The following is an 11,436-nucleotide window of genomic DNA, read 5'->3' on the forward strand; positions in this document are numbered from 1 at the left end:
AGAGAGAGAGAGAGAGAGAGCGAGCTAGCCTTCTTGGTCAGAGAACTCAGTACCATAACAAACTACAGTTCCCAGGATTCCACAGAATGGAGCCATGGCAATTCAAGCAGTGTCAAACTGGCTTATATCTGCAGTGTGGATGCAAATAAAGATAAACCTAAAGGTTGAGCAAACAGTGCAAGAGATGATTGTGCCATTATACGATGGAAAGTAAATGTGAGCCTAGAGAGCATTAGAAGGAGATTAAGACCAATAACCCAATCCAGGGGATATTCCCATTGGCTTGCACCAAAGTCACTCTGTGCATGTTCAGAGGCAATCCTTTTCATCATCCCAGAATTAAATGAATGCTGAATTCCCACATAAGGTGATCAATTAAGACTTAGTTACTACCTTTTTAAAATCCCATTACTCTTTTTGCTAGACACATTCTAACCCCATTGATAACTTAATTAATTGGTCAGTGTTTAATTGTCAAAGCCATTTGTGCAGGGATTAGAGAAGGACTTCGTGATGAAAGGCACTCTACACATGCTCAGAGACACTCCTTTTGTTTCTTTCTGAATAAAACAGATGCTGAAATGCAGACCTAAGTCAATTAATTTAGTTAACAATAAATTCCCCATTTTGTTTGAAAATGTTTAAGTTAATTCAGTTACGTTTCTATCTCTTTGTGTGTCCAACCTTCAAAGCTTTGGTGAAGAGATAAGGAGAAGGGCCAGCTGACCTGACAAGGAAACACATCTTTGTGGCGAAAGGCACTCAACACATGCTCAGAGGTATTCCTTTTAATACTTTTTTCATTTTGCAGGGCTGATTCTTTTCTTTAAACACTTTGAGATCGTTCAAGCTCTGCTTTCTCTTCTCTCCCTCACAAGGAGCTGGAAATGGGGGGGAAAGGATCACTTTGGTGGAGGGAGATGGTTTATGCGATCCTGGACCCATTTTTCAGCAGGATTGGCACAGACCATCTTGTTTTTCTTCGTCCTGAATCTGCAAAAGAGGCATTAAGGCGTTTTAGTACCTGAGAAGGGATGTGACAGAGCTGTCTTTAAATATCTGAAGGGATGCCAGGGAGAAGATGGAGGCAGCTTGTTTTCTGCTGCTCCCAAAACTGGAACGCAAACCCAGGGGATGAAAGGACCAGAAAAGAGGCAAAGGTTTTTTTGACGCAAAACAATCCCAGAACCCTGAAAACGCATACATCACACACTATGAAGAAAAAGGATCTGGAGATATATATATATATATATATATATATATGCATGCATATCTCTGAATTTTTGCATTCGACCTCAGTTTTCAAGCAAGGGTGCAACACTTACATGACAGCCGGCATGGCGCATCTGCTGTTGGCATATTCGTAACCCACCACACGATCCAGCGGCAGTTTAGTTGATGTGTATTTTGTGCAACAGAAGCCTGGGCCTTGTACTAATGAAAGAAGCAGGAGAAAGGAGGGATATATCAATTAAGTAAAATTAAAGCAAGGGGAACATGGAATTTGGACTCCCCCTCCCCAAAAAATCTCCCATCTCCATCGATCTTGGAATATGGTCTGGAAAGGCTGAGAGTGTCATTCCATCTAAGCCTCTTTCCTGCATCTCTGCTAAAAATTGCCCTTGGCCCAGAACCATGAGGACTAGGAACTTCTTTGGTTTTTAAAAGACGGGCCACCAAATCTCTCTGGGTTGAGCCCCTCTTTTGTATCTGAAGGGTCCCAGATTCCATCCCTGGCATTTCCAGGTAGGGATGGATGGAAGAAGAGGACCTCCTCCTGGCACCAAACATCCCACAGCCAATTTTGTACCTGTTTTTGGGGTGATGAAAGCTGGTAAGTCCAGAAGTGGAACCCACTGACTATATGCTGCTCATGTTGGAAGTGGGAAAAGGCCACCTAAATATCCTACATCTGAATATCCATGTGAGTTGGACATGAGAGGAAATCAGACTCCAAAAGCTAAGAAGTTCAGAGGCATTTATTGCTTTATGGGCTGCCTTTCTCCAAAACTGGACCCAAGGTGGTTCACAGAAGATGCATTTTAGAAAACCCTTTGGGGCTTTTGGAAGTGACAAAGCATCAGTCACCAGAGAGATGAGATGGACACTGGCGACTGCAGAACACAAAGAAAAGACAGAAAATAGAGACTTACATGGCTGGTCGTCACCTTCAGGCAATTCAGCAGCTGAGAGAGAAAAGGGGAGACATACATCCGGTTACACTCCAGACATGGCATATTCTGTGGCATGGGGCTTTGATTAATTCACCACCCCATTAACTGTCCCATTAATTAGCCAATCAGATCTTCACTTAATAAATGAGTCCGTTGATGGTTTAGTAAATTAGCTAAATGATTGCTTAACTAACAAGTTGTTGTTGTCATTGCGTTCTGACTTAACAGAGGTTTTCTTGGCAAGATTTATGCAGAAGGGATTTGCCATTGTCTTCCTCTGAGGCTGAGAGAGCATGATCTGTCAAAGGTCACCCAGCGGGTTTGGGATTTGAACCCTGATCTCCAACACAAAAACCATCCCTGAAAGGTTGTCATGTAAAAAACCGAGCAAACTTATTTTCTGCTGCTCCTGAGAGCAGAACATGAACCAATGGATTCAAATGACCAAAAAGGAGATGCCACCTAAACCTTAGGAAGAATCTTTTCCCATGTAAGAGCTGTTTGGCAGTGCAATGGCCAACCTGTGGCCAAACAACAACAGAGTGTGGACAAGATGGCAAAAGGTATTAATGCACTTGCACATTAATCCCTTTTGCCATCTTGTCCCATGACAAGCGAGGAAAGGCTGCGGCAGTTTGCTTTTGCATGAACCGACTGGAAAGGGCAAGATTCTGCCCTCTCCTCTCCATCCTTAATTGTGTTAACGGAACGCAAACTACTTTTGCACCTTGCAGCAACTGAAGTAAGCTGAGGAGGAAAGGGGAAAGAACGAAGGAGGAAGAAACATTTTAAAAGGAGGTGAAAAAGTGGGATGGCAGAGGAGTCACCAAGTCTGTCTGGTCCAAACTGGGACACTTAGAAGGTATGCAAGTACCTGGAAGGAGGCAATGTTGATAACAACCTGCCTGCCAGCATTGAGCCTCCCCAACCCACCTTAAAAAGAGTTCAGGGGTCTCTGCCAGCCCCTTTAGAAGAAAGAGAAGGGCATTTACTTACGGGGGTCCTCAATGGCCAAAGCAAAGGAAGCCATGATCAGGAGGAAGGTGAAGCCAACGAGAGGGACCTTCATGTCGGCTGGAGGAGCAACAACAGGCGCCAGTCTCGGTTCCCTGTTGCTTTGGATTCCTGGCTCCCAGGGTCCTTTTATAGAAGGTTTTGCTGCCCTTTGGGAGGGTCTGGTCCACCCCCAGCATGTGCCGATAACAGCCTGGAACAAGATGACTTTGGTTAATCTCAAGATTGAGCAAGAAGGAGCACATTTCCGGCAAACATTTCCACCAATGTGGGGGCCGATTGGGAGGAGGCGATGCCTGAGATTCTGGGGAAGGATGTGGCAACGTCATCATGGGGCTTAGGACTTTGGGGGCAAACTTGGAGAAGATAAATGATTTTAAAAAGAAACCCTTCTGGTGACTAAACTACTTTTATCCACAGTCTTAGATCTGTTCCATCATATTATTGAAGGGGAAGGCACAGCAAAGGACTTTTGTGAAACATCTAGCCTTCTGTGCCAGAGAGCTCTGATGCCACAACAAACTACCATTCCCAGAACCCCATAGCAGTTAAAGTGTTATTTTTGCAGTGTGGATGCAGCCTCAGTGACATTTACTCTAGGGCAAGGCCATGATTCCTGCTACCTTCTCAAATCTGTGCTGCCAAAACTGGTCCTTTTCTAAGGTAGATCTATAAATACATGTAAGTGCTTAGTAAACACCTTCATAGAGTCTCCAGTTTCTGTCCCGTTTCTCCAGCTGCACATGAGCTGTTTCCAAACTATATTGAATCCAATAGCTCCATATTCCCAACTGACCATTTTGTGTCCAACTGCACACTTAGATAAAAGAAAAAGAAAAAACCCTGGGACATTTTGTGCAAAGCCCAGCTAGCTCCAGTTCTGGACAGAGAAACAGATGCCAAGGAAGCCATGGTGCCCAAAAGGGCTGGGCAAGATATGGGCACATCGTGAGGTTTATCGGTGGCATCTTCTGGTGGTTTTTCTGAAGAAGAGGAATGATAAGAGCTGTTTTGTGGGCACACATCCATTTGCTTCCCCTGCAAGAGCCCCTCAAATGTTGAGAAACTTCTTGCTGCGCTTGCAAATGGCCTTCAAGGCAGAGAAGCAAACCATTGAAATGCACAAGGATGGTCCAGTTTGGCAGCAGAAATCCCAACTAATCCCGCCATCCCACTTTCTCAGCAGCTTTTAAAATGTCCTGGTTCTTCTCTCCTCCTCCCACCTTCCCAATCATTTCTGGCTTGTTTCCATTGCTGCAGACATTAATAAGAATAACATTTTATTTATATCCCACTCTCCGTCAGTATTGAGGCGGAGTAAAATAAAAGTAATGAATCTCAACAGGGAGAAATGCAAAGACTACACTTGGGCAATAAAAATGAAATGCAGAGATAAAGGATGGGGATCATCTGGGTTGATGGCAGTACATGCAAAAGGGATTTGGGCAGCAAAAGCCATATTCAGGATGAAAAGCACTCTTCACATGCTCAGAGGTACTTCCTTTGATGCTTTTTGCATATGTGTGCATTTACCAGAGCATATTTGAAATAGCTTGAGCCCTGCTTTCTTTGTTTCAGGAGAAGGAAGAGTATAGGCAGAACAGTCTGGAATGATATAGAATATATGTTAGAGGAATACAGTCAGTCAGTCCAGTTCTGGGAGTCGGCTGATGTGAATCCGGACCCATTGTTCAGTGGGATTCATGCAGATCAGTCCGCTGCTCTTTGTGACAAATCTGCAAAAGAGACATGGAGGTCTTTTAGTGCCTGTAGCCATTTTTAACCTTTGCATTTATCCCAAATCTGAATCAGGAGGTTAAATGTACTGCTAAAATACCCAAAGACAAGGGTGGGGAGGACTGAGCAGCCCTTTGGATATCAATCTACTCCACCTCCCATCATCCCCGGCATGGGCATATACAAATGCCAATGTTTTTTTCTAATACAAAATGCTTCCATTCCAAAAGAGGGAACCACTGGACCGGCCCACATCCTAAATGTGATAATGTTACCCAGGGAACACAGCCGAGGGGTACAGTCTTCCCTCCAGATAAAGAGAGGGTCCACTTAATGGAAGGCAGAGGTGAAATATCATTTTGAAAAATGACTTGACATCACTCCAAGGACTCTATGAGATCCTCATAGGACTTTCTCTTGGTCCTACCACTTTCAGGGGAATATTTGGCAAGGACAAGGGAAGCAAGGCCTTTTTGGTGACTGCTTCCAAACTCTGGAACTATCCACACTGGAGGAATAATCTGGTTTGACAGCGGTTTAACTCCCCAGGCTCAATGCTATGGCATTCTGGGAACTGAAGTGTGTGCTGGCCCTCTGGGTCACAATAGGACTTTAACGGCCGTGACGTCATCCCACAGACCTCTATAGGATGCATGCCCATCCTTGTAGGACATCTATGAAAGGTGCATCCACAGGAAGGCATAAAACTGGGATAACTGTGTGGTGTCTTTAAGGAAGGGCTGCCACTCTAATGGAGAGGCCTTGGTTTTGCACACAGAAGTGCTTTGATGGTGCATTGCTGCATGGCAGAATGGAGTTGGACTGGATGGCCCTTGAGGCCTCTTCCAACTCTGATTCTGTGATTCTGATCCCAGGTTCAAATCCTCAGAAATTACCAGGAAAGACCTTCTCTCTGAAGGTCTTGCAGAGCAGATGCCAGTCAGTGTGGACACTATTGAAATCAATTGACCAAGGAGTGGCCAAAGGTATAATTCTCTAAATACCTGAAACACACCCAAACCCATCTGTTCTTGGATGTTAAATAGGACCAGGCCTGGTTAATACTTGGAAGGGAGACTGCCAAGAAGTTTCTTCTGGTTTGATGTTGTGTGCTTTCAAGTTGTTTTCGACTTATGGTGACCCTAAGGCAGACTTCTCATGGGGGGTTCTTGTCTAGACTTTATAGAAGGGGTTTGCCATTGCCTTCCTCTGAGGCTGAGAGAGTGCACTTACTCAAGGCCAAAGGGTTCAAATCCAGAGCCCTAGTGCAACCATGATGCCATACAACCTCTCATAGGGTTTCCTTGGCAAGATCTGTCAAGAGGGCAAGATGTGCTTCCTTCTGGGGAGCTGAGAGAGGGCAACCTGCCCAAGGCGACAGAGTGGGTTTACATGGCTGGACAGGGATTCGAATCCTGGTTTCCCAGGGTCCTAATCCGACACTCAGAGCCATACAACAAATGCTTGTTCACAAGTCACAAGTCTTCGTAGTGAAAACCTCTCAGTTTTTACCTTGCTGGGGGAACTTTATTTGCGGAAAAGGAACCCCATTTCCTCTCTACAGCGGGAGATTTATGGGAAGGGCACCCTCAAAATCCCCATCATCATCATCATCATCATCATCCCCATTACCCAAAATAGGTTTAGCACCTTGGAGGCCAGATTTCTTTTCAGATCAGTAATAAAAGATGGGATGGATCCCATCAGCCACCTTCCGGACCAGTTCCCTTCCCAGGGGCAATAAGGGGAGCTTTCTTCCCAAGTCAGTTAACTTTGGGCCTGAAAATGCCTCAGTTTTAGACCCATACCTGGCCAACCAATCCCCCAATGTCTCCACCTCTTCTCCCAGAATGGTAACCTCCCTGTCTGAAACCTCCGGCTTTTTTCATTTTAATGCAAAGAAATCCTTAGATTTTGGGGTCTCTGACTCCAGGTTTGGTCTGCAGGAGTTGCTTCCGCACCACAGACTTAATGCAGTTTGACACTGCTTTAACTGTTGTGGTTCTATGCTATGAAATACTGGGAACTGTAGTTCTGTGAGAGAGATATCGCCTTCTTGGTCAGAGAACTCAGTACCATAACAAACTACAGTTCCCAGGATTCCACAGAATGGAGCCATGGCAGTTCAAGCAGTGTCAAACTGGCTTATATCTGCAGTGTGGATGCATCCAGGTCTAATTGTATAAAGATGAATCTAAATGTTGAGCAAACAGTGTTAGATATGATTGTGCCATTATACTATGGAAAGTAAATGTGAGCCTAGAGAGAGGTAGAAGGCGATTAAGCCCTATAAACCAATGCAGGGGATATTCTCAAAGTCAATCTGTGCATGCTCAGAGGCAATCCTTTTCATCATCCCAGAATTAAATGAATGCTGAATTCCCACATAAGTTGATCAATTAAGACTTAATTACTACGTTTTAAAAATTTCATTACTCTTTTTGCTAGACACATCCTAACCCCATTGAGAACTTAATTAATTGGTCAGTGTTTAACTGTCAAAGCCATTTGTGCAGGAATTAGAGAAGGGCTTCGTGATGAAAGGCACTCTACACATGCTCAGAGGCACTCCTTTTGAAATAGATGTTGAAATGCTGAACTAAGTCAACTAATTTAGTTAACAATAAATTCCCCATTTTGTTTGAAAATGTTTAAGTTAATTGAGTTACGTTTCTATCTCTTTGTGTGTCCAACCTTCAAAGCTTTGGTGAAGAGATAAGGAGAAGGGCCAGCTGACCTGACAAGGAAACACATCTTTGTGGCGAAAGGCACTCTACACATGCTCAGAGGTATTCCTTTTAATACTTTTTTCATTTTGCAAGGCTGATGCTTTTCTTTAAACATTTTCAGCTAGTTCAAGCTCTGCTTTCTCTTCTCTCCCTCAGAAGGAGCTGGAAATGGGGGGAAAAGGTCACTTTGGTGGAGGGAGATGGTTTATGCGATCCTGGACCCAATCTTCAGCAGGATTGGCACAGATCTCCCTGTTTTTCTTCGTCTTGAATCTGCAAAAGAGGCATTGAGGTGTTTTAGTACTTGAGAAGGGATGTGGCAGAGCTATCTTTAAATAATAGAAGGGATGCCATGGAGAAGATGGAGGCAGCTTGTGTTCTGCTGCTCCCAAAACTGGAACGTAAACCCAGGGGATGAAAGGACCAGAAAAGAGGTAAAGGTTTTTTTGATGCAAAACAATCCCAGAACCCTGAAAACGCATACATCACACACTATGAAGAAAAAGGATCTGGATATATATCGAATGCAAAAATTCAGAGATATGCATGCATATATATATATATATAGATATGCATGCATATCTCTGAATTTTTGCATTCGACCTCAGTTTTCAAGCAAGGGTGCAACACTTACATGACAGCAGGCATGGCACATTTGCTGTTGGCATATTCATAACCCACCAGGAGATTCAGTGGCACTTGCTTTGATGTGTATATTGTGCAACAGACGACTGGGCCTGGTACTAATGAAAGAAGCAGGAGAAAGGAGGGATATATCAATTAAGTAAAATTAAAGCAAGGGGAACATGGAATTTGGACTCCCCCTCCCCAAAAAATCTTCTGTCTCCATCGATCTTGGAATATGGTCTGGAAAGGCTGAGAGCGTCATTCCATCTTCTTTCCTGCATCTAAAAACCGCCCTTAGCCCAGAACCATGAGGACAAGGAACTTCTTTGGTTTTTAAAAGACGGGCCACCAAATCTCTCTGGGTTGAGCCCCTCTTTTGTATCTGAAGGGTCCCAGATTCCATCCCCGGCATTTCCAGGTAGGGATGGATGGAAGAAGAGGACTTCCTCCTGGCACCAAACATCCCACAGCCAATTTTGTACCTGTTTTTGGGGTGATGAAAGCTGGTAAGTCCAGAAGTGGAACCCACTGACTATATGCTGCTCATGTTGGAAGTGGGAAAAGGCCACCTAAATATCCTACATCTGAATATCCATGTGAGTTGGACATGAGAGGAAATCAGACTCAAAAAGCTACATAGTTCAGAGGCATTTATTGCTTTATGGGCTGCCTTTCTCCAAAACTGGACCCAAGGTGGTTCACAGAAGATGCATTTTAGAAAACCCTTTGGGGCTTTTGGAAGTGACAAAGCATCAGTCACCAGAGAGATGAGATGGACACTGGCGACTGCAGAACACAAAGAAAAGACAGAAAATAGAGACTTACATGGCTGGTCGTCACCTTCAGGCAATTCAGCAGCTGAGAGAGAAAAGGGGAGACATACATCCGGTTACACTCCAGACATGGCATATTCTGTGGCATGGGGCTTTGATTAATTCACCACCCCATTAACTGTCCCATTAATTAGCCAATCAGATCTTCACTTAATAAATGAGTCCGTTGATGGTTTAGTAAATTAGCTAAATGATTGCTTAACTAACAAGTTGTTGTTGTCATTGCGTTCTGACTTAACAGAGGTTTTCTTGGCAAGATTTATGCAGAAGGGATTTGCCATTGTCTTCCTCTGAGGCTGAGAGAGCATGATCTGTCAAAGGTCACCCAGCGGGTTTGGGATTTGAACCCTGATCTCCAACACAAAAACCATCCCTGAAAGGTTGTCATGTAAAAAACCGAGCAAACTTATTTTCTGCTGCTCCTGAGTCCAGAACATGAACCAATGGATTCAAATGACCAAAAAGGAGATCCCACCTAAACCTTAGGAAGAACCTTTTTCCATGTAAGAGCTGTTTGGCAGTGCAATGGCCAACATGTGGCCAAACAACAACAGAGTGTGGACAAGATGGCAAAAGGTATTAATGCACTTGCACATTAATCCCTTTTGCCATCTTGTCCCATGACAAGCGAGGAAAGGCTGCGGCAGTTTGCTTTTGCATGAACCAACTGGAAAGGGCAAGATTCTGCCCTCTCCTCTCCATCCTTAATTGTGTTAACGGAACGCAAACTACTTTTGCACCTTGCAGCAACTGAAGTAAGCTGAGGAGGAAAAGTTAAAGAAAGGAGGAAGAAGAAACATTTTAAAGGCAGGTGAAAAAGTGGGATGGCAGAGGAGTCACCAAGTCTGTCTGGTCCAAACTGGGACACTTAGAGGGTATGGAAGCACCTAGAAAGAGGCAACGTTGATAACAACGTACCTGCCAGCGTTGAGCCTCCCCAACCCACCTTACAAAGAGTTCATGGGTCTGTTTCAGCCCCCTTAGAAGAAAGAGAAGGGTATTTACTCACGAGGGTCCTCGATAGCCAAAGCAAAGGAGGCCATGATCAGGAGGAAGGTGAAGCCAACGAGAGGGACCTTCATGTCGGCTGGAGGAGAAACAACAGGCGCCAGTCTCGGTTCCCTGTTGCTTTGGATTCCTGGCTCCCAGGGTCCTTTTATAGAAGGTTTTGCTGCCCTTTGGGAGGGTCTGGTCCACCCCCAGCATGTGCCAATTACAGCCTGGAACAAGATGACTTTGGTTAATCTCAAGATTGAGCAAGAAGGATCACATTTCCGGCAAACATTTCCACCAATGTGGGGGCTGATTGGGAGGAGGCGATGCCTGAGATTCTGGGGAAGGATGTGGCAACGTCATCATGGGGCTGAGCACTTTGGGGGCACACTTGGAGAAATGATTTAAAAAAAGAAACCTTTTATCCACAATCTTAGATCTGTTCCATCATATTCATGATTGGGAAGGCAAAGCGAAGGACATTTGTGAAACATCTAGCCTTCTGAGTCAGAGAGCTTTGATGCCACAACAAATACCATTCCCAGAAATTCCACAGCAGTTAAAGTCTTGTAAAACTGGGTTATTTCTGCAGTGTTTATGCAGCCTCAGTGACATTACTCCAGGGCAAGGGCCATGATTCCTGCTACCTTCTCAAATCTGTGCTGCCAAAACTGGTCCGTTTCTAAGGTATACCTATAAATACATGTAAGTGGTTAGTAAACACCTTCATAGAGTCTCCAGTCTCTCTCCCATTTCTCCAGCTGCAGATGAGCTGTTTCCCAACCATACTGAATCCAATAGCTCCATATTCCCAACTGCTGTTTCCCAACCATTTTGTGTCCAACTGCACACTTAGATAAAAGAAAATAAAACCCTGGGACATTTTGTGCAAAGCCCAGCTAGCTCCAGTTCCGGACAGAGAAACAGATGCCAAGGAAGCCATGGTGCCCAAAAGGGCTGGGCAAGATATGGGCACATTGTGAGGTTTATCAGTGGCATCTTCTGGTGGTTTTTCTGAAGAAGAGGAATGATAAGAGCTGTTTTGTGGCCACGCATGCATTTGCTTCCCCTGCAAGAGCCCCTCAATGTTGAGAAACCTCTTGCTGTGCTTGCAAATGGCCTTCAAGGCAGAGAAGCAACCCATTGAAATGCACAAGGATGGTCCAGTTTGGCAGCAGGAATCCCAACTAATCCCGCCATCCCACTTTCTCAGCAGCTTTTAAAATGTCCTGGTTTCTCTCTCCTCCTCCCACCTTCCCAATCATTTTTGGCTTGTTTCAATTGCTGTAGACATTAATAATAATAATAATATTTTATTTATATCCCGCC

The 11,436-nt window shown here is 44.4% G+C and overlaps 2 protein-coding genes across 2 annotated transcripts; both read right to left on the minus strand.

Moving 5' to 3' along the window:
• Positions 1 to 773: 773 nt before the first annotated feature.
• LOC149308254 (C-C motif chemokine 4-like) lies at positions 774 to 3,479 on the minus strand. The gene is made up of 4 exons (XM_089535403.1): positions 3,171 to 3,479; positions 2,154 to 2,186; positions 1,326 to 1,434; positions 774 to 993 (listed from the first exon to the last, which is right to left on the minus strand). Exons 1-4 carry the CDS (start codon positions 3,241 to 3,243, stop codon positions 903 to 905), a joined length of 306 nt encoding a protein of 101 aa, XP_089391529.1. The 5' UTR covers positions 3,244 to 3,479; the 3' UTR covers positions 774 to 902.
• A 4,229-nt stretch (positions 3,480 to 7,708) lies between these two features.
• On the minus strand, positions 7,709 to 10,365 carry LOC149308255 (C-C motif chemokine 4-like). The gene is made up of 4 exons (XM_089535402.1): positions 10,124 to 10,365; positions 9,107 to 9,139; positions 8,289 to 8,397; positions 7,709 to 7,927 (listed from the first exon to the last, which is right to left on the minus strand). The coding sequence occupies exons 1-4, from the start codon at positions 10,194 to 10,196 to the stop codon at positions 7,837 to 7,839; spliced, it is 306 nt and encodes a 101-aa protein (XP_089391528.1). The 5' UTR covers positions 10,197 to 10,365; the 3' UTR covers positions 7,709 to 7,836.
• Positions 10,366 to 11,436: the final 1,071 nt, after the last annotated feature.

This window comes from Sceloporus occidentalis, unplaced genomic scaffold, assembly GCF_023333645.1.
Source record: "Sceloporus occidentalis isolate IW3139 unplaced genomic scaffold, rSceOcc1.0.p SCAF_8, whole genome shotgun sequence".
NCBI classification, from domain to species: domain Eukaryota; kingdom Metazoa; phylum Chordata; class Lepidosauria; order Squamata; family Phrynosomatidae; genus Sceloporus; species Sceloporus occidentalis.

What these genes read in the sequence shown, in the direction of transcription:
- LOC149308255 (XM_089535402.1), bottom strand. Translation starts at nt 10,196, where the DNA reads ATGAAGGTCCCTCTCGTTGGCTTCACCTTCCTCCTGATCATGGCCTCC. An exon ending in TGAAGGTGACGACCAGCCAT is followed by an intron (nt 8,398 to 9,106) that starts GTAAGTCTCTAT and finishes TTCTTTCATTAG; the next exon opens with TACCAGGCCCAGTCGTCTGT. An exon ending in TGTGCCATGCCTGCTGTCAT is followed by an intron (nt 7,928 to 8,288) that starts GTAAGTGTTGCA and finishes CCTCTTTTGCAG; the next exon opens with ATTCAAGACGAAGAAAAACA.
- LOC149308254 (XM_089535403.1), bottom strand. Translation starts at nt 3,243, where the DNA reads ATGAAGGTCCCTCTCGTTGGCTTCACCTTCCTCCTGATCATGGCTTCC. An exon ending in TGAAGGTGACGACCAGCCAT is followed by an intron (nt 1,435 to 2,153) that starts GTAAGTCTCTAT and finishes TTCTTTCATTAG; the next exon opens with TACAAGGCCCAGGCTTCTGT. An exon ending in TGCGCCATGCCGGCTGTCAT is followed by an intron (nt 994 to 1,325) that starts GTAAGTGTTGCA and finishes CCTCTTTTGCAG; the next exon opens with ATTCAGGACGAAGAAAAACA.